The 22,744-nt window shown below is 39.4% G+C and overlaps 1 protein-coding gene across 3 annotated transcripts in view; it reads right to left on the minus strand.

Moving 5' to 3' along the window:
- The window catches only part of LOC121294359 (exostosin-2), a 37,251-nt gene extending 20,360 nt beyond the window's left edge, over positions 1–16,891 (minus strand). Inside the window, exons 1-8 of one of the 3 annotated variants that reach the window (XM_041217987.1) lie at positions 16,698–16,891; positions 14,806–15,150; positions 13,885–14,108; positions 13,268–13,357; positions 11,744–11,860; positions 11,196–11,391; positions 6,566–6,705; positions 6,039–6,132 (exon numbers count right to left, since the gene is read on the minus strand). In XM_041217987.1, coding sequence (XP_041073921.1) covers positions 6,039–6,132; positions 6,566–6,705; positions 11,196–11,391; positions 11,744–11,860; positions 13,268–13,357; positions 13,885–14,108; positions 14,806–15,120 — 1,176 coding nt within the window. In that variant the 5' untranslated portion in view covers positions 15,121–15,150; positions 16,698–16,891. Of the gene's footprint in view, positions 1–6,038; positions 6,133–6,565; positions 6,706–11,195; positions 11,392–11,743; positions 11,861–13,267; positions 13,358–13,884; positions 14,109–14,805; positions 15,151–15,322; positions 15,452–16,650 lie in introns of those variants that run through there. The other 2 variants (XM_041217986.1, XM_041217985.1) reach the window with 2 other exon arrangements.
- Between the last annotated feature and the right edge of the window lie 5,853 nt (positions 16,892–22,744).

Genomic DNA, 22,744 nt, shown 5'->3' on the forward strand with positions numbered 1-22,744 from the left:
AATCAGGAATAACACAACATAGCAGACCAGCTCACTGATCCTAGCCTTGGTTGTGCCACAGTATCATTTTCGCATCACTTACTTCCATGTACAGTACAGCGACTGAAACGATCTCCTTATTTCTTACAAGTCTCACTTTAACCATATCATCTTTCAGTTACTTACTTTTCAACCAATAATCACAAAGATCTTTTATTAAGGTACATCAATAACCAAAACAACCAACCTTACTCACAACCTTTTAACATTTGAATCCACTTATCTCAATGCTTGTTTATTCTCCGGTACTTACTAAGGTTGGGAAGTAAGGTTTATTCACCTCCTCCTGCACAGTGGATGGGGTGATGTTTGTGTTCCCCCTCCCTCTCCTTCACTCATCTGCTAAGTGAGTTACTGGGACAGCAATTGAAGGGAAGAGCTCATAAGAATTAATTAGCTGTAAAACAACCATCTCCTGCTTGGAGGCGCCATGCCACAAAGGCTCCTTTAGGTCTTGGCTAGTCATGATAGGCATGAGGGTGACCCCAGACACACTTACAAGGGTGCAATGCTCACGATCCAGACTGGTGGGTGTGGAGTTAACCCCCTCCCTGCCCAAAATCTAGATGAATCCATTGCCACTTGTACCATCCCATAAAGTTTGCATTTTAACTACTAGGCTGGGATGATTAATATATTAAGTTTCTATAATGTATTTATTTCTGTGCATCATATGCCCCAATTGTTAAAGCTTCCCCTCTTTCTTTTAGTTTAGCTTATTTTTGTCAGTTAAAAACCTGAAACAGCAAAGCCCAACAGTGTGCTATTATTAAAATAAGAAAACGCTGAAATGCCAATAAACCCATTTCAGAGCGACTGAATTACATTACACAAAGTTGCTAGACCTGTAAATATTGTCAGTTGTTTGTAGATTAGCTTTTTCCTGTTTCCTTCTTGTTTCTTTCCCCAAGTCCTTGTCAGCTCAGTGAAAGGAACTCTTCAGCTCCCTGACACATGACAGACAGGTCTGGAAACCCAACGCCACAGGTTTCAAACACCCCAAGGCATCGCCTTCAAAACTGTGGGTTGTTTGCAATGAGTATCAGCTTTCTCTGGCACAGGGTCTTAGTCAACCCACTGAGCAGAGAGCATGGGGAGGAGGGAGGAGGAGAGAGACAAACAGTGAACCAGGGCCAGGGGACACTGCACAGGCAGGACACGTCACACAGTTCAAACACCCAGCAAACCTCTGAGCGAGCCTAGGGTCAGGGGTTACCACAGCAGGAGCCAAATGCCTAGAAAACCACTATTTAAAGGATGCTTTATTATTTATTTGTTTATTTATTTATTTATTAAGGGGGGATGAAGTCTTTGTGAATATCTGCTCCAAACATTTCCTGCTACCCTCCCTCCAACCCCCTCACTTCCCCATTGTTCTATTTATCAAATTTACCAGATTTGACTAAGACAAAATAAATGAGGGGGCTTAGGTCAGGCCAGGGTGTCCTCATCTCACCGCACACCAGCGACCCGCGTAGACTGGCCGGGTGCCTGTGGGCTTGCCTGTAAGCTGCCCAGAGCTGCGTTAATCTCCGACGCTGTAGCTCTGGGTTGGCTGCATGGCAGGCCTGCAGAGTGAAAAGAAGCAGTCGGCTGATGGCACACATGTCAGAGGACAGCATGTGTTCGTCTTTGCTAGACCTGACTTAGCGCAGGGGTGGTAGCGGTGAGCTGAACATAAAAAACACAATTGAATATTTCAAATTGGGAGAAAAAACAGGGTAAAACCAATTGGCTACTACTAAATAAAAAAAATAAAAAAAGATAGTGGATCGTGCATTGCTTCAAAATGAAAAGGTTATACAAAAAAAAATTCTGAAACAGTGGCACGTGACAACATAGTAATGTTAAATATTAGTTTCGTCCAAGACAGGCAGCTACAGTTGGGACTGATTAAAACAAAATAATACATATAAAATACATTAACAAAGCAGGTTACTCTTGATCTCTGCATCATCATCCTGTATTTGTTCACAGACGCATATTCTCAGTAAAGTTGACAAGCATCAACACAGATTACGTTCTAGACAGCAAGTTAATATACAGCATACAGACACGTTTTTAATTTCATGGAATATTCAATTTCAAAATAAAATATTATCGATTTGTTATTGTGGGGACCCAATCGATACATAATTTGATTATTACCATTATCGTTATCATTACAAGCCTAACACACATCATTCTAAGTACCCACCAAAGGCCCTTAAAACACAAAGACATATTTTAATGGGAGATGACTGTTTAAAAATGCTTTTCCATACCAAAGTGATACAAAGCGAGGAAAGTTTTTCCTCCAGGTGAAAATGAGCTTTCCTGAATGAAAGAAGTTACCCCTCCTAGAGCTACTGTTCTTAAGCCACAACCATCAGTTGCTTTCACTTTTGTTCTGTTGTTTCTTAAACTGTGCCATTAACTGTTAAGGAAAATAAATTATATTTATTATGCGGTCAATACAATTGATTCTCAATGTGGCAGTATACTTTAGTTTTCACATAGTTGCAAGCCTACACAAGACCACTGATGAAGGCACAATCCGTCTCAGAAGGCAATTCCCACCAATACACATGGAACACGATGTTCCTCTGTGGTCAATATTCCCCATGTGCATACATTTACTACAGACGGGGCAATTTGTGTGTGATTTGGGCAGAGTGGAAAATAAAGGCCATGTTGTGTTCAGCAGAAATACACCAGATTTAAACATGGTGGCTGTGCTTTACACCACACGTAGAGCTATTTTCTCTGAAAAGTCACATTACAGCCTTGAAACAGAGATTGCTTTCTTCCCAGCTGCAGAACGTTACAATAAAGCCATTAGTGCCCTCTTCTGTGTGTAAGGGAGAATCACACCGTGTGACAGTCCATCTTCCCAAATTCTCCAACATTTCATTTGTAAAATATGAATAATTTCAAAGAAGGTACCATACCACATCTAGTCTTGGGTCTGGTATATCGAATGTGTCATTAAAAAAAAGAGTTACGTGCTGGGAAACACTCTGCTTTAAACTACAATTGGGGCATGGCTTTTTTTTTTATTTATTTATTTTTAAACTTCTACAGCAATGCATACTCGTCCCCTTTTACGAATAGAATAGGTGAATGTATTAAAACTAGAACTCTGTAAAAACATTAACTGAAAAGATTCCAAGTAAGCGAGTTGGGAGTACAGACAGCAGTAGACACTGTATGAGATTTGTGGAGCATGAGGTGTGTGGTTTTACACAGCTCTTAATTAATAGCTTCTACAATGGTTTGCACCTTGTAAGAGGAGGTGTAAAGTTTTTGGAGGGTCAGAAATTGCCTAAGTGCAAGGCAAAGTCCACATACCTCATTATAATGTTTGCACCAGCTTAGTATTCCAGATCCCTGCCCAATTCCATGCTCTTATCTTCATCTGAATACATTTGAAAATCATTTAAATGGACTATTGATGGCAAAGTGCTCATTTGATAGCGGTTGTAGAACAGTAGGTGAAAAACATTCTTACATGTGCCACATTTTGAGTTGCCGCTAAAGTCCCACTTTATGGCCGCTACGTGCATTTTGTGGGTGCAAAATGCAGACTTTGCCCATAATACGGGGGTTTTGCAGTGCAAAATCACTTACATCTGCCCCTAAGTGGGGGCAGAAACGGCCACTTTTCATCTGAAATACCTGCATATTCTAAACTGAGGTATACAATACATATAAAGCACCACCTCCAACAGTGATAATCGCTAGTGATAACAGGAGATAAGACAATTGCTTTTAAAACCTTGCTTAGCAGTTCTGGAGTGTTGAAGGCACATTTCAGGTATATGGTCATTAACATTTTAATTCTGTGGCTGTGAGACGAAAAGAGTGACAGTAAACTAAGATGCACTGCGTTTTCCTAATACAGGATAGACTCTTGCGGGACCCTTCAGTTCAAAGAGAAAGCTGACGTAAGGGGATAGCTTAAGAGACCCAGATGTGTGTGCGTGTGGAATGATGCATAATAGCTGTACAGCACCCCATCAATCCTGAAGAAGATGGTCTTTTACAAGGAGTTACGAGGAGCAATGCTTCATCTCAACAGTGGAAGGGGGGGGGGGGGGGGGGGGGATTTATTTAACCCACTCCTCCCCTTACAAGTTGTCCTGGTAGCAAGTGATTTACAGCTCCCTTTCACACACGCAAGCCTGTTTACCTTGAGGCTTTTCACTGGGCTCAACAAACTTTAGGCCACTGCTCTTATCATAATAATTGAATCCATTAGTGTAAGAGTGTATCATTGAAGATTACCAAAGTCATAAAAGTCAATTGCTTTAATGATATTGGATGTATCTACATATTGTCCCTCACCAGCAGTGTTACAGGACCTAGCAAGAACAAGAACTTGTTGAATCCCTGTGACAGCCACAGCCCATTGGAAATGTTAAACAAATGAAAAGGGTCTGCAGAGTTGAGTTTGTGACAGCCAAAAATGTAACACTTGCAATGGAAGTAGTTTCAGTTGAACAGAACGATGGAAATGAACTTTCCTATTGCCATGTCTGCAGAATTGTAATGTTGGCCCACTTGTGCAGTTTAGTTTAATATTTCCTACTTTGCATCCGTTTTACTGTGAGCAGTCCTGTCAGTCTGCAGTAAGTTGTTTGGCATGATGAAAAGCGATGAATAGTAAAAACCACATTGTGTGAAGACGGCCTTCACATGAAAAAATGTCTCAAAAAAAAGTGATACTTATCAGGTTCTTGCACTGATGGTATCTTCTGTTGTATTGTCAAAAATGTATAACTAAATGCTACAAACATGACTTCAATCTGACTTTGACAACAGACTCAGTTAACTTTCCTTATCTCCATCAGACTAGCTCGTTTTCAAGACATGTGTTTACACCACAGCTCCTACAGTCTTCAGTTTCAGAAACACTCAGCGTAAACATTGTTTAGTGCTTGTGGCACACATGCAGTCCTGCCATTCTTCAGGATTAAGTGGGTGAGACTGTTTCAGGCTTTCACCTTGTAGATGTTTAGCTATTTTTTTATGGGGAGTGATGATATGTTCTGCACAATTTCTTTTCAGCAATACATAAAATGTTATACATTTATTAGAATTCCTTACTGAAATAAGGGCATGCGTTTGTTTTTTTTCTCATGCACCAACCTTTTCCCTGAGCAGTTACTACAAAGGAGTTTATTTAACTACTTGTTATATCAATATAGACATCCAGTGTTCATATCTGCATGATCGTTAACCAATTGAGATGCACAAAGCAAAAGAAACCAGTTCTGAAAATCACCACCCTCAGAATTCAGCAGGAAACATTTAGTAACAAAATGACTGAATATACAAACCATCTTCTGTTTTAGTACAAACAAAACTCTGTTTACAGCACACATTCCTAAGTTATTATTTACACAGAAGTATAATGTTCTAGGTTTGTCTTTTAGCCAAAGCTCCATCGTAAACACTTTTAACGGGCGTTCATACAGTTCTATAATAAACTAAGCAGTCAGACACTAAGCATGAATTCACTAACCACCAACTTCAACCAATTTTCTGGGTCACTTGAGGTTTCTACTAAGAGGGTTTTATATAAATATCATAACCAAAATATACTGAGCTAACCTGAAGAGAAACAACAGGGACTGGTAAGTAAAAGTATGGCATGTTATGTACTTTGAAAATCAGATAAAAGACCTGTCTGTCCCACAAGACAGTTGTTTAATTTGAATGCATGTTGAGTTAAATAGGCAGTTATTTCACTGAGAAAGGACGCTGAATGTTTATCGTGTGCCTTTCATAGTTGTATTCCTCATGTTGCCCTCTTTTTATAATGCCTGGGAGTCACAGATACGAGACTGTGCTAACTGTGTTCCACTTTATAAGGAGAATGCAAGTCCTAGTGGAATGGCATTTTGAGAGCCGTGGCCACATTGGCTTAAAAACCAAGTCCGAGAGAAAGGACTCCTTATAACATGGAAACGCTGAACAACTCAAAGCAGGAAGGACATCTCCCTGGACTGCTCTACCTGTCTCTGCATCTCCTCCACCTGTCTCTGCGGGATGCTCTTCAGAATGCTGTACATCTCAGACAGCTTGTCTTCAGGAATCACCATGGACGCCCTAGCCAGGAAACACACATTAGCTTGGTTAGGAAATGGACACTCACAGGCACGTCTGCTTCAGAATCAGGCCATGGTCTGGAGAATGCTTTCAGATGCTGTCAACAAGTGTCAGACTCATCCCAGAAGTGGTGTTTTTCATACCAATTTTAGAGGCGATATAGCATTAAAAAGCATTAAATGCATCCTGAAAATGCACTGTAAAGATCTGCAGGAAATTATAAGATAGCACAGTGTATTGTTATTACAGCTAAGTTCTACTGCCAGCTAATCTTTATTGCTGTTACCAGTAAGGGTTTATATACTTCATAAGCTGCCAGCCTTTGACCCCAAAAATTCTCTTGCCAAGATAACTTCAGTACATGCCTCCCTACGTTTGGTAGATGTTACAGTGGCAGATGGTTGCAGGATAATGCAATGCTTGTAGGGCTTACCTTTTCCAGTCGAGTACTTCGGAGAAGGGCAAGATGTACGAGTCTGCGATTATAACAGGGATACAGCCTGCCTGCAGCACATCACTGAGCACAGCCTGGCCGAGACGAGCCCCGCGCAGAACCACGCAAAAGGTAGACTCCTGCAGAGGGACGGAGAGACAGGGATAAGCAAAGTGTACTGGGTTATTATATTGCACGGTGGTGTAATAGTACCATACTGTCCTAAGGTTAAAATAGATCACAAGCAGTGTATAATCACAATCACTAAAGATAAAGACCCTTTGTCCTTGGCTTACCTTAACCTTTACCTTATTTTCTATTAGTCTTGCCTCCAACACCTGGAGTTTATAAAACTGACTCATGACAATTATATATCCAGGATGAGAAATCTTTCAATCACTGTCAAGGCTCTTCCAATACCTCTCACCCTGTATACATCCTGTGCATAGAACATGCAACACAAATCTAAACTAAAAAAAATAATAACTTTGTTTAATACGAGTTCCCAGTACAACTTTGTTTTAAAGTTCATATTTTGTGTGTAGGAAACATCATTTTGCATGGTTTGCACAGCTCTGCTTTGCACTCCTCGTCCCCAAACTACACAAGATGATATCTCTTATAAAACTGAGACCCCCCTACACACAATAATAGTAATAGTTTCTAATGTTTCCTACTGCAACAAAGAAGCCCCCTTACCCACTCCAAATACCCTCACAAATAAGCTGAACCTATACCTAGTATATGCATATGACTGCACCGTGTAACAATTTTTTTTTTTTTGTTCCTGGGTAGTAAGTGTTATTTCCTAATTGCTTATGCCTCAAAAGTATAGAAAATGGCTATTATTCCCCACAAACTTTGCTTTTGTGACCAGGACAGTGATATTTCAAAATATCACTATTTCCAATGGGAAAACAGGCAAATGTGTGTCTTTTCGTTCACATAAAGTCAGAAAAAAACAACATATTAATCCAAATGAACGTGTATTTATACTAAAGTAATACAAAAATGACTACAAAAGATTTAGAAGTGAGTAGTTTTTTGAGATTTACGATTATACTGTAAATACAGTATAATCGTAAATCTCGAAAAACTACTCACTTATTCAGACCCCTGACCAATTCTCTCATATTACCGAATTGGAAATGGTACATTGAAATTTCGATCTGTTTCATATTTTATTTTTAAACACTGACACTCAGAATCAATTATTGTAAGGTGACACTGGTTTTATGTTGGGAAATATTTAAGAAAAATAAAAAACTGAAATATCTTGCTTGCATAAGTATTCAACCCCTGTGCTGTGGAAGCTCCCAGTTCGCACCGATAAAAGAAATTGCCCTAACGAGGACACAGTTACCTTACCATTGGCCTCCACCTGTGAACCATTAAAGTTGCTGTCACATTTTCTGGATAAAAACCCTACTGTTGAAGGATCATTGGTAAGGCTGTGAATCTGAAGGAAAATGAAGACCAAAGAGCATTCTACAGAAGTTAGAGATAAAGTAATACAAATGCATAGATTAGGGAAAAGGTACAAAATAATATCCAAGTGTTTGGATATCCCAGTGAGCACAGTTGGATCAATAATCAGGGATTGGAAGCTGCATCACACCACCTAGGCACTGCCAAGAAAAGGCCGTCCCTCAAAACTCAGCGCTCAAACAAGAAGGAGACTTGTGAGAGAAGCCACAGAGAGGCCAACAATCACTTTGAAGGAACTACAGAGTTTAGTGGCTGGGAGTGGAGTAATGGTGCACCAGTCAACCATATCAAGAGCTCTGCATAACACTGGCCTGTATGGGAGGGTGGCAAGAAAGAAGCCATTACTCAAAAAGTACCATCTGAAAGCACATCTGGAGTTTGCCAGAAAGCATGAGAGTGACCCAGCTGCGATGTGGGAAAAGGTTTTGTGGTCAGATGAGACCAAGATAGAGCTTTTTGGCCAAAATTCAAAGCGCTACGTGTGGCGCAAACCTAACACTGCCCATGCCTCAAGACACACCATCCCTACAATGAAGTATGGTGGCAGCATCATGCAGTGGGGATGCTTCTCATCAGCAGGGACTGGGCATCTTGTTACAACTGAAGGAAGAATGGATGGAGCAAAATACAGGAAAATACTGCAAGAGAATCTGCTTCAGTCCGCTAAAAAACTGAAGCTTGGGAGGAAATTCACCTTTCAGCAGGACAATGATCCCAAGCACAAGGCCAAAGCAACACTGGAGTGGCTCAAGAACAAAAAGGTGAATGTCCTACAGTGGCCCAGTCAAAGTCCTGATCTCAATCCCATTGAGAATCTGTGGCACTATTTGAAAATTGTGGTCCACAAGCGTTGTCCAACCAACCTGAACAACCTGGAGTAAATCTGCCAAGAAGAATGGGCCAAAATCACCCCGACACTGTGTGCAAAGCTTGTACATACTTACCCCAAAAGACTTAAAGCTGTTATTGCAGCGAAAGGTGGCTCTACCAAATATTAATGTGTGGGGGTTGCAAGCAAGATATTTCAGTTTTTTATTTTTCTTAAAAATATTTCCCAACATAAAACCAATGTCACCTTACAATAATTGATTTTTAGTTTAAGTGTTTATAAAATAAAATATCAAACAGAACGAAATTTCAATGTACCATTTGTAATTCAGTAATATGAGAAAATTGGTCAGGGGTCTGAATACTTTTGCAAGGCACTGTGTGTGTGTGTGTATATATATATATCTATATATATATCTATATATCTATATATATAGATATATGTATATATAGATATACACACACACACACACACACACACACACACACACACACACACACACACACACACACACATACAGCAGCTCTGGAAAAAATTAAGAGACCACTGCAAAATTATCAGTTTCTCTGGTTTTTCTATTTATAGGTATGTGTTTGGGTAAAATGAACATTTTTGTTTTATTCTATAAACTACTGACAACATTCCAAATAAAAATATTGTCATTTAGAGCATTTATTTGCAGAAAATGACAACTGGTCAAAATAACCAAAAAGATGCAGTGTTGTCAGACCTTGAATAATGCAAAGAAAATAAGTTCATATTCATTTTTAAACAACAAAATACTAATGTTTTAACTGTTTTTAAATGCTCCATGCCACACAGCTAGGTCAATCAAGGTGTGGATGGAGGACCACCAGATCAAGACCCTGTCATGGCCAGCCCAATCTCCAGACCTGAACCCCACTGAAAACCTCTGGAATGTGATCAAGAGGAAGATGGATGGTCACAAGCCATCAAACAAAGCCGAGCTGCTTGAATTTTTGCTCCAGGAGTGGCATAAAGTCACCCAACATCAACGTGAAAGACTGGTGGACAGCATGCCAAGATGCATGAAAGCTGTGCTTGAAAATTAGGGTTATTCCACCAAATATTGATTTCTGAACTCTTCCTAAGTTAAAACATTAGTATTGTGTTTTTTAAAAATGAATATGAACTTATTTTCTTTGCATTATTTGAGGTCTGACAACACTGCATATTTTTTGTTATTTTGAACAGTTGTCATTTTCTGCAAATAAATGCTCTAAATAACAATATTTTTATTTGGAATTTGGGAGACATGTTGTCAGTAGTTTATAGAATAAAACAAAAATGTTCATTTTACCCAAACACAACAGAGAAACTGATAATTTTGCAGTGGTCTCTTAATTTTCTCCAGAGCTGTATGTATATGTGTGTGTGTGTGTGTGTGTATATATATATATATATATATATATATACACACACACACACACACACACACACACATTATATATATATATATTTTTTTTCTGCTAAATAAGAAAGAGAAGAGGTTTAACACAGTATGTTAGTACATGAGGCAAGACCAGCAGAGTCTGCATATCTGAAGGTGCCGGTTGCTGGCAGATGCATTGGCTTGTTCAAAGGGGTACAAACAGCCCTTGAACATGCCCTTATAATGCAGGTGGGGATTCCTGACAGGGCTTAGCTAACCCCCCTGGGATAAGCTCCCAGATGTGAGGCTGTACCCAGGCCCAGGATCTCTTGATAAGCATACTTCCTGTCTAGACAAGGCTGTGTTAGAAATCCATTGCTAGGATGGGCAGTGGTGCTATTGTTCAGGCATTTCACGGAACAGTGCACGAGGGTGGGGAGAGATCGAGAGAGGTAAGAAGAAAATGAGAGGGAAAAAAGAACTCTGGTACTAAGTAGGGCTGTAACATTAAATCAACGTTTTAAACAACTATGTATAAAGATCAGACATTACATTGTTTCAGGATCACCGTGGGTTATACTGTATACCATGTACTTTTCTACACAGTTTTATGTGGTGTTATCTTTCCTAAACCTGTATACAAACATGCAGTGTTGATAGTGACTGTGCTAGGATTTCATTTTATTTTTCTAAAGGATCACTTTTAAGAAGTAAATTGGCTATGCAAGCTGAGAAAATGAATTTATCACAAAGTCACAGATGTTACCCTTGTCACCACCTAATGGAAGAATCAGTTTACCAGAGACCTCAGTGGAAATGAACAGACAGCACTGCGGACATATAAATGGGCTTCCCTGAAGCAGCTAGACAGAGGAGTCTGCTTTCATCCAGGTGAGTAGCGATGGCATTCTACCTCTTACCTGCAGTGTCTGGGGATAGTCGTAGACCTGACCCCTGTGGCAGCGTTTCCTGGTGGGGGAGACCCCCTCAGACAGGTTGGTGCACTTGTCCAAGATCAGAATAGCCTCCCCGTTCTCAGCCTTCAGAGCCTCCAGTTCGGCACGGTACTCCATGTGAACCGCAGTCTGACTGGACAGTACCAAGTACGGCCGCGGTCTGGGAGAGGGAGCAGTGAAAGAGACTCAGCACATCACACCATCATCACTGCTGAGGGGAGGAGGGGGCGTTCACATTTAGAGTTTTGTTGTAATGAATTGGCAGTATAGTCTTCCCTATGTAACCACAGAGCAGGGGCAAGTGGGAGCTTTCTTATAATGTGATAATGCCCCAAGCCTGCCCTAAGGTAGGGATATAGGGGTATAATATAATAGCAATTGTGCTGAATAGCATGTTGACTTTGTGATGTACACTAATGTGAACCAAGTTGACACACTGTCCCATGGCTCTAGAAAATTGGGAATGAAACACGGTTGCTCTCTTCAAACTGTTTGAATACAGAATTTCTTACCCAGGCTGCTTCTTTGGTAGCTCCACCTCGGCAGATAGAGGGCTGTAGACAGGGATGCTGACATCATAGCCCTGCCGATAGGTCCATGTTGAGAACCCTCCCCCAGCCAGCAGAGCTCTGCAACACAGCAGCACACACTCTCAGACCCCAGCGCTACAGCCACTGTTGGTCTCTTCAGATCTCAAAAGCAGGGATAGGCTTGGTCACTATGAAGGACCTCTAGACAATAATCCAATCTCTGTGAATTGTATTATTCCTTGGTGTCATTTTAGGACATTCTAAAATAGCTAAGACTTTTAGAATCTGGTTTTCATTCCCCAAGCTTTCACCTCCTCTGAAACCGGCTTACTATTAATTTCCAATGGTAGTTCTAGTACGAGGGAATTTAAAGCGCGGAAAAACAAAACAGACTTGTAAATGAAATATTGTTAAGATACAGCATTTTATAGGAAACACCTATACAATGCTTGTGTTTTAAAACCGTACAGGGCAACTAAAACTGTATCCATTTTAAGCAGGGTGTTTAAAAATCTTAGGAAATGCAGATACAGCAAGGGGTGTAGATGACCATCAGGAACTAGCAAGAGCAACTAGAGCATCTGCTTCTCCCTTACAGGAGAGCAGTGAGGCTAGCACTACAGGCCCAGTGACTGTCAACATGTGCAATCCTGTGGAGCCCCTACACAGCACTGCCAAATGAAACACAGCAGGCGTATCATAGGAAAATCCCTGCATCTCAACACTAGCCGATTATCTTATCAGGGCTTTTTAAACTGAACACTCCACTTTTCACTTGGCTTTAAGCAAATAAAATAGTCTATATTGCTTATAAATAAAACAGTTAAGAGTTAGATTGTTTAAACAACAATTGTTTAAACTGACAATTGTTTAAACTGACAATGTTTCCCTCCAATTTATGTAAGATTTAGTCAAAGCTCTAAACGCTTTCTCATTTGCTTTTTTTTTTTTTTTTTTTTAATGAATTTCACCCTCTGAAAAGCTAGCAAGCATCTTGCTGGATATCATGTTGATTTAAACTGACAGTGAAATAAAAAATAGGCTTTCTTATACTGGACATCCTTACATTATATATTTGTAACAGATGTTGTCGGATGTAATAACAGATCACTTAATAATGGTACAGATTTGTGGATGTCAAACAATGTGGACTGATTATTAGTTAAGATAAGAGGTGCATTTATAAAAGGAAGAATATACAGGTATTTTCTGGTATTTTAAAACCCATTACTGGTCTACAAATAAAAAGGACGTGAACAATTATTGAGCAATGGCTCCACACTTACACAAATACCGATACAATACTGCCCTCTACTGACCTGCTATACAAACACTATTAAAAAAACATACTACATACTACTTAATTATATTGACCATGAAAAACGTGTTTTGTTCGTGGGTGTATGTGTGTGTGTGTGTGTCAATCATTCTGCCTTGTCAGAACAAATTAGCTAAAGAAGGTACTGATATTAATTTAAAAAAAAAAAAAACTAACGTAAATGGTACCTGTCTCTGGGAACATCCAGTGCAGTGTTATAGTCTGGGGGCCCTCCAGGTAACATATTAAATAGCAAGTGGTTCATCCCCCTGTCCCATCTGCAAACAAACAACATAAACTATTAATGCAAGCTATATTTCCAGTGCGTTATCATTCATAAATCATTCTTTTACACATATAGGCCTGCAAGTTAATTGGCATGCACTCAACGGGAATACTCAATACTCTTTCAATACACAATGTTCTCAACCAGGGTTTTAAACTCCAATTTCTTTTGAAAATCAATTCCCAATTACTTCGAAGGAACTGCAATTCATATTTTAGAGACACACTTGTTGTGACTGTTCAGCTGCTTTAATTGGAAGCCAATTTAATTGACTAATAGTGACTTCAATTTAGGTAATGTGTTGACACTGCGAGAAGCTCATTTCAACAGAACACTGCTAATTACAAGTGTGATCAATAGTGTGTTGGAACTAATTAAAAGGAATTAGGAATTGGGAATTGATTTTTACCCCAACCCTGCTTTCAACTCTTGCATTCCCTGAAGCAGTGGAGTAGAAGAACACCATCATGTAAGAATAAGAACAGTGTTCTGTGAAGCATGGCTGGGGTAGTGAGGTACCTGTGCAGCTGTGCCAGTGCCTGGGCGGTCTCGCGGATGCGTAGTGAGTTCTGGTTCAGGACATCGATGGAGGGGATGAAGAGGCAGGCTCGGCTCACATCGTCAGTGTAGAACTCGCTGTCGGAAATGGCGCTCAGCAGCTCGTTGTACTCCCGAGAGAGCCCAGTGCTGCTGATGGGAGCACCCAGCTCATCCACATAGCGGTGCAGGGGGTAGATATATACCTTCAAGCACACACACATATGTACTGAGTGCAAGCAATGTCCGAGCCAGCAGGGAAGTGAGGGGGAGGGGTTGACATTCTGAACCCTCACACTTAGTAAATAATTATCAAAGTACTTGAATAACGATTGTATCTAATCTATTATAACATGGTGTTCTGCCCATATTAATGTCTACTGATAGTTGATAATATGACCTTGTCTACAGCTTCTTTTCTGTAGCATTGTACATACCTAGTTGACGTGATCCTAAGGGAAAAACTGCATAAGAGATTTGAAGATGTCCTCCATGTATAACAAAGAAGTGATTTATTTTAGCTTGTCCTCTTCTGACACTTCTACATGTAAATAACGTGTGTGTGTGTGTGTGTGTGTGTGTGTTGTTCATGCAGGACACCTTCAAATCTGTGCTCTTTCCCCATATAGGCCATGTTAAAACTTGGTTGCTAAAATGCTACAGAACTGTAGACAAGCACCAAATAATATTTTTTTCATGACTGACATGTCGTAAACTGTCAGTTAATATTAAGTTATTATGTTTGAAAAGATACAAGTGTGACACACCCTAGAGGAATGAGAAACAGGCCATTCCAAAAGTACTTTAACTTCTGATTCAATTGCTGTGTTACAGTTATAGCCAAGACAACGGGAACAGACAGTTGACACGCATGTAGATTGTAAAGCATGTGTGGCTGCCCACCTTGATCCTGTTCTTGGGGTTGTAGCCGCAGCGATACACGTCGAAGCAAGTGTGCATGCGGCAGCTGAGGTCCCCACGCTCTGGGATGGGGCTGGAGGCAGGCAGGTGCACCAGCGGAGAGTCCTGCACGCTGCGGCGCTCCACGCTCCAGTCCGCTGTCGACTCGATGGAGTGCGGCCAGAACTGGAACATGCCAGTGGCGATGAGGCCCAGCAGTACCACAGAGAACAGTGCTATATAGTAGATCCGGTGTTTGGTCTTCATCCGTGGGATTAGCGCAGGCCCCCTGGCACTATACTTCACCGAAGCACACATACTGAGCCCAACGGCCCTGCTTAACCAGGTCTGAAAAAAGAAAGGGGGGGGGGGGGGGGGGGGGAGAGATATGCCTTGGATTATAAGAATTTGTGGGGAGGTGTTTCCTTTACTTGTAGTTGATGATCCATGAAGACACATGGGATCAGAAAGGGTTCCAGGTGCTGTGTGCATGCATCTCATATCTGTCTATTTCGCTTACCTTTTTCTCCATGGGGGATACTCTTGCAGAGCTATAATCAGATCCCATTACCAGCAATGGCAACACAATGGATTTTGAACATTTACTGCTATGCACTTGGTTCATATAGTAGCTACTGACAATGATACCACAATTGAAATTAATGTGCACTGATTCATACTATTGGCCCTTATTAGAGAACCACTGTAACACCAGTGAATTGCAATTAAAGATTACTTCGTAAGGGCACTCCAATAGAGAGACCCTCTTTTCAGTAAAAGCCAGAGGGCTTTTAAAAGGATATCAGAAGACAAATGGGATGGAGAAAAGACAAGGTGTTGGGTACATGCAAAAGAGCTGTGCATTGGCATGCTTACAATGAGAACATGTGCATTATTTTGATGACATTTTTTTTTCTCCATAAGGGACAGCCTAGACAAATAGCGTTTAAATTATAATTTGTCTGTTAGAAATGTGTACTGTTTCTTTAATGCGGTGCCTCCACCTATGTAAGGGACATCTAAATACACGTGCACCCCTTAATAGGAATTATTATCAAATACCAACCCCCGTATCTAATTAAAGCTTGTGAAAGGTTTTCTAATTAAAAAAATAAATAATAATAATTAAAATGAATTCATGCAACTCATTGACCAAAGGAGACTGGCAACCACAGTTTGAAAATATCCTGTTACTGGAGAAGTGCTTAGTGATACTTTTGATCTGCAGCGACTGAAGGACTGTACCCTAGACTGTGTGCTTTTACTTCTTAAGGCTAACCTTCAACTAACCAGCACAACAGTCTAAATATTTGCTTATAACCCTACAATGTTTTCTCTGTTCCTATATTAGGACAGTACTATACAATACAGTACATATTGACACAATGACACAGCCCAACAACAGTGATCACAGTCACATCCTGTTTAACCAAAAAAAAAAAAAAAAAAAAAAAAAAAAACCCTCATAAATATCAAATGAGAATCCAAACTCAGTATATGGAATATAATGATCTTAGCGTCACTATACAAGTCGAAATCACTAAACTATAAGCTATAGCTTTTTGGCAACAACTTAACTCATTAAAGAGATCTTACGAAATTAAGGTAGCGTTTCCCATCGGATAACTAACTGTACGTGTACTATAGCTGAGCTGGAATGTAGTGAGATGGCAGACAAGGAATCTGTAGCTGTTAGCATTACTTTTTTTGACAGTTCTGTATAGATGTAAGAATGCTTAACTAAAATTACCAAGACTGAAAACAGCATAACATACATACATATTCATTTAAATAATCGGCATCAAATTAAAGATAATAAGAAAAAAATGATCAAATCAAAACACCCACCCTATTCATGTCGTTTTTACAAACAACAACAATCCGATCAAACTGACCTTCAACACCCCCCAATTGCAGGCGAACTTCTGAATGCTAATTCATGTCTTCGCCTTTGACAAACGCAAAAATAAATACATGGAATAATAATAATACTTTAAAAGCGATCTAGCTTGACAGAAGCGTGAAGGTACTGCTATATGCTAAACTGTAACAAAATTCTTCTGAATCCTGGAAGTTGACAGGATGTGACACACAGGACATGCTCTGACAAGTTTATTTATTAGTTGGCTTACTCTTAAGTAGCGACACCCAGTGGCGCGGAGGTTCTCTTCTTATTAGCACGTTCTTTTGCTTTGAGGTTTTTTTTTCATTAAACTTTTGGTTTGCGAACAATTTGCCAGTATAACAATTTATTTTAAATGTTTTTAATAGTAACTAGGCAAGAGACAAAAAACTACCAAATTATTACTCCCACAGTTCCGGTAGCTACAGTAAAAAAAGTTTATTGTTTCAAGGGTTGATTTGATCAACCTCTACCCCAAAGAAATAAAGAAATAGTTTTAGAGCCCAGAGTAGTGTATTTATGTGAGCAGACTGAGATGGATAAGTACAGGACTTTCCATAACTGTCCTGCAGGGGATTCCAAAAGATTTGGTTTGAGAGTAATAAATTCCAGGAATAAATGAGTGCCTCCAAAACACCCCAATTGTTGTTGTGACGAGTGCCAGCTAAGACAGGGCCCATTTCAAAAGAGAGTTTGTACAGTTTGCTCCCCTGGAAGATATTGTGCTTATACTGAGTTTAGTTCAGGAGAGCCAGTGGTTAATTTCAATGAAAAGCAAATAATAAAAGCAATCTGCCTTAAGTGTAAACAGCCAGTCGACTGGAGAGCCATGGGAAGCATGGTATGCCTGCAGTGTAGGGAGCCTACTGAGGGAGTTGCAGTACATTACAGGTGCCAACCAGAGAGAGATCACCATACCTGTGATGCAAGATACTGGATGCCCGGGACCAGCCTCACTGTCTGGGGGAGAAGAGTAGAACAGAAAAAGACCCTCTTGACCCGAAGAGAAGAGCTTGCTTGCTTGCTGCTAAATAGTTTTTATTGTAAAGAAAAGTTGCATAATACATTTTCTGCAATTCAAAATAAATCTATGTTTTCTGGTCACTAGCACCATTTTCTCTAAAAGATGAATTATACCTATCTTTCCTTTTAACATATTTTCAGCGAAGTAGCAACACCTCGTCAGTTTACAACTAATCATTTTCTCTAAAAAATAAATTTATATCCATAATGGCCATCTAGACAGTATGTTTTTTTATTAGTCAAAAGGTCGGGGTATTTTTTGGTCTTGCAGTATCACTCGCTAGAAGTGGGTTTATGAGAAATAGGCTGAAGTCTATTTTTTGTGAGGTATTAAGTCAAGATGTATAATTACGATGCTAAACCTATTAATTAAATGTGACAAGCTTATTGGCCATGGGGTTTTGTTTTCTGAATAAAATGTGCTTTTGATGTTTTAGAGTAAAAAGTGGCAACAGTTGTGTCTCCTGCTTTAGCCCCAGTCGACTGTGAACGGGCTGCTCATATCCCCCTCTTACTTCAAAGCCTAGAAAGACTCAGCCGAGCTCATGGCTTTCCTGGCAAGGATCTCTGGAGGTCAGTCTTTTTTATTTGTCTTTGTTGCTGTTCTTCTGCTGATACACTGATATATGGGTTTATACCGATAACACTTTCTGCAGGAGACACCTGCACAACTGACCGCTCTGAACCATTAATGGATATTCATGTATATATTAAGCATGTGTATACAGCCACTCATTTGCCTGGCTGTTCATTTTCTTTAGGTGTCTGACATTACCCTCCAATCAGCAGTCGGAGTGGGTGGGGACAGAGCTTACAGACCAATTAACAAAGTCACAGTGGTTGGGGGTGGAGACTTGGCCATGGCCAGCGTAATGAGCATTTTGGCAAAGGTACAGGATGTTATGAACTGTAACTATGGGAACGAGGTAGACATTATTGACGGTGTACTTGCTAGGGTTTTAAAATACATTTCAAATCCTTTCAAATGATAGTTACATTTTACTGTGCAACCCTTTCCTAGGTCAAAATAGCTAAATGGTATTTATTTATTCATTCATGCATAGTAACAAAAATAAAAAATAAAATAAAAATAAAAATGGGAAATTCATAAAAACAGTTTATAGTTCAATGTACAAATTGTGCTTGAAAAAATGTGCAGTTTTAACATCTCATTTAGTACAAAATTGCATTTTAGATAAAAGGTGTAACAAAAGGCTGCATTTGTCCTTCATATCATTGGTTACACATATACTTGATTAAAGTTTGGAGCCAGTTATGGGTATAGTTTTATAACAGGGTGTTTAATTAGAGAGACTCATCTTTGTGTTTTGAAGGTCACGTTTCCAATGCAAACCTAACAGAGTAATATGTATTTCTTCCTTGTTTCTCAGAGCAGTGTGGATAAGCTGGTGTTGATCAATGTCTCAGAAAGTGTCTCTAAAGGAGGAACTGTGGACTTGGAGATCTTCAAGCTGCCGAAGGTGGTTATTAAGTAAGCATTAGTATGGACCACATATTGGGTAGTGCATGTGTTTAGCGTTTTAGATGAACCAGCAAACTGGTGAAAACAAAACCAGAGGAAACCTATAGGTCAACACAAATTATAGCACTAAACAAAACGTGTGTGCTTGACTTGAAGTTTTATTAAAAAAAAAAAAAAAATAACAGATGCATAAGTTAACTTCCTGTGTGGCACTATAAGGACCTGTAGCATGTGTAAAAGGGTTTGGTGTCAGATGGGTTCTTAATACCTGCTGCACAGGAAGTGAACAGGGACAGGATGTTTATCCATCCAGTTTTGTGTTTTAATGAGTTAAAAACTACAGTGTGTGTTACATGAAGGATATTTTTCAGTATATTGCTGTCTTTTTAAAGATCTAAAGTAGACTTATTTTCTAAAATGTCTTTGTGTATGAGAATGTCTTTGGGCTGGGCACATACAAGTTAAGTGCTTGTTGACTGTACTACAGTATGTTAAAGTTGACTTTTCTTACAAATGACTTGCTTCTAAGTAAAAGCTTGCGTATTAACACTATAGGGATCACAGAAAAACAGTGGAAATGTAAAGATGAGGTGTCCACCCATTTTTTTTTAATGATTGCACATTAAACAATGAGTTGTTTCAACAGGAATACAAAGATGTGTATTTGTATTTAAGGTATGTCATTTATGTTGGACTTCCCTTTTAAAAATGCAGAATATCAAAGACATATGGTGTATATTCATGAAATGTTATGAGTTCCACATACAACCCCATTGCTATGATATTAACTACTAGTATCCAGTGCTGTCAAATATTTGGATAAGTGTGGCTGAACTATTGTTGAGAGATTTAAAAAACACCTTTATGGCAAACATCTGACTTCCAGGTCAGATAGTCCTTCAGATATGACCTTGAGAAATTCAATTTGGAGTTGAGGGTCTCTTGGGAGTTTAATCTGTTTTTATTAAATAAATTATATTAAAATCAGTTAAACAATTGATCATTTTTACATAGTTATCTCAATTTGATTTACAACTGCTCTGACATTACCGGACAATAATGTTTTAACAGGTTCTTTTAAACAAAAATGTGATAAGATTGATGCTACCTTTAACTCCGTATCAAATGAACTGCTGCAGATCTATTAGTGTGAGACGTATGCAACCTAAAACGTTTCCCTCCCTGGACCTGGGGTCAATCCCAATGAAATTATGTAAATTGAAATTCATTGCAATTACAATGTTATTGTAACTGTAACGGGAGATGAATCTTGGCACACCTGTGTAATTGTAATTACGTATACAATGTAATTGATCAATTACATGTCAATTACACACCTCTCCAAGTTTAATCATTCGCAGTTCCATGTGGTGTTCAACACGGAACGATCCTTACTCTCATATTTTCAACCACTTTCAGTGACTCCCTTTGTTTAATAAAATAATAATTGCATGTGTGGCTGTTTGTTACTTTTTAGTATCATTGTAATTACTGCCGCATCATTATAATTATAATTTCGGCAAACAGTGCTGCGCTAATTGTAATTGAGCCCAGGTCACGCAGTGGCTCAGATGTTTAAAATGGTGCTTGACAGACAGATTATGATAAGCTGCATGCCGCAGTGACCCTTGCTTAAATACAAGTCTTTGAGACACTCAGGACTGCAAGAAGCTATTCGAATGTTGAAGATATGTATTTTATATAGTATGTAATGGAATGTACAGTATTTGGTAACATGCTCTCATATTGAGCATTTGATAATGGTAATAAAAATAATTAAAAAAAAAAAAAAAAACATTTATTGGCTTATATTTGTTTTATTTATTTTTTACCTTTCTTGCTAGTGAAAAAAAACAACAATACACAATGCAGGATCACATTTTTTTTTTTTTTAGTCTATTCGGAATTTTGTAAAGTTGGTTTGCCGTGCAGCTGCAACTGTGACACTGACAGTAATTCTATTCAACATCACTCACAATTACCTCACACAGTCCACATCAGAGCCTCTGATGGCCTTGCTCCCTTTTTCCACTAGAGGGAGCTGTTGGCTGCTCAGTCTCTTGACAGTTCTTCATTGCAGCTGCAGCACGGTTGGTTTTAGGTTTTTTACTGTCCTGTTTTATATGTCTTGAGACAGATTATCATGTGATCTGTTTATTACAATGTTGCAATTACCTTCTTTGATTGCACTTTGTGTTTTGAGTACAAGCAGACAGTGGGCTCCATTTTAAGCTAGTCTTGGGGTCCATTACATTTAAGGCTTCCATCACTGCCTCCTCCCCTTCACTTGGATCTTTGTTTTTTTGTTTGTTTGTTTGTTTTTTTGTCTTTATTTTCGATATACAGGTTTTTCTATAGACACCTGTGACAGAAAGAGAATGATTCTTGGTAAATCTCCCTCCCGACCTGTGAGGGCGCTAAGTAATGGGAACAGAGTACTCTGAACTACTTGGCCTGACACTTCTTTCCGAGGGTTAAAAGGAAGTCTGTCATGTAAAAAGAGACAGCGCTTCAGTACACTAACTCATTGACCGGGAAGGGAATTGATGTGACAGCCGCGGATTGGATCGTTTATCAAGGGGTCATGAATGATGGTTTATGGACCTGGAAGGACTTGTGTTTTGTGTATCTGTATCCTGTTTGTTCTGTTTGTTGCTTGCTATCACTAGACAGCTAACACGTTCCGGAGCTGTTGCCAGAGGCCAACACAAACCTGAAACAGCACTGCACTGTATCATGAAGAGGAAAATTAATTAATTCTGACAAACGTTATATCTTGTGTGTTACGTGTGTACCTTGTATTTCTATATACACTTAATTGAGCACAGAATGCCTTTCAGATTGTAGTAGACAGTGATTGCATCAGCTGCAGTTGGCCCTCAGGTTTGTGAACAACAGTACTCCCCATCTGCGGGCCACCACCAACTATGGGACTGTCTCTGTTTTGATTTTATCTTGTGCTGTAATAACAGAGAATTGCTCAAGACAGGAAAGAAGTTACACCACAGTCAGCACCCCATCAGATCAAAGGATTTACACCCTGTCCCCAGGAAAGAATTGCCCAGGACAAACTGGTCCTGGCAGACTCCAGCACAGCTGGAAACACATGTAATGAACAAAAGGCCTTATCACAAACTTCTGTGACATTCCAACTAGAGTAACACCCTACCTTGTAACACTGTATAAAACCTAATGTAACACTTCTTTCTACAACAGTCTCTTATAGACGCTTCCCTTGTATACATTGATTAAAATATCTAGAGCTGATAATAAACCTGAATCCTGAGTCTCTTTGGATAGCAGAGAATAAATCCACTACAATCACAAATAACTGTATTTGCACCACTAGCACTAATTCATGCTCTATTGGACGTGTGTGTATTTTGTGTGGGTGTATAATAAAAACGAAACTATTTGCTAGGCAAACCCGGGGATTGTAAATTAAGTAATACACGCTGCTGTATTACTTAACATCTTTATTGTTTACTGTTTGTTTTGCCGTCAGGCACTGGACACAAAAAGATCACTAAACA

This window comes from Polyodon spathula, chromosome 19 (genome assembly GCF_017654505.1).
Source record: "Polyodon spathula isolate WHYD16114869_AA chromosome 19, ASM1765450v1, whole genome shotgun sequence".
NCBI classification, from domain to species: Eukaryota; Metazoa; Chordata; class Actinopteri; order Acipenseriformes; family Polyodontidae; genus Polyodon; species Polyodon spathula.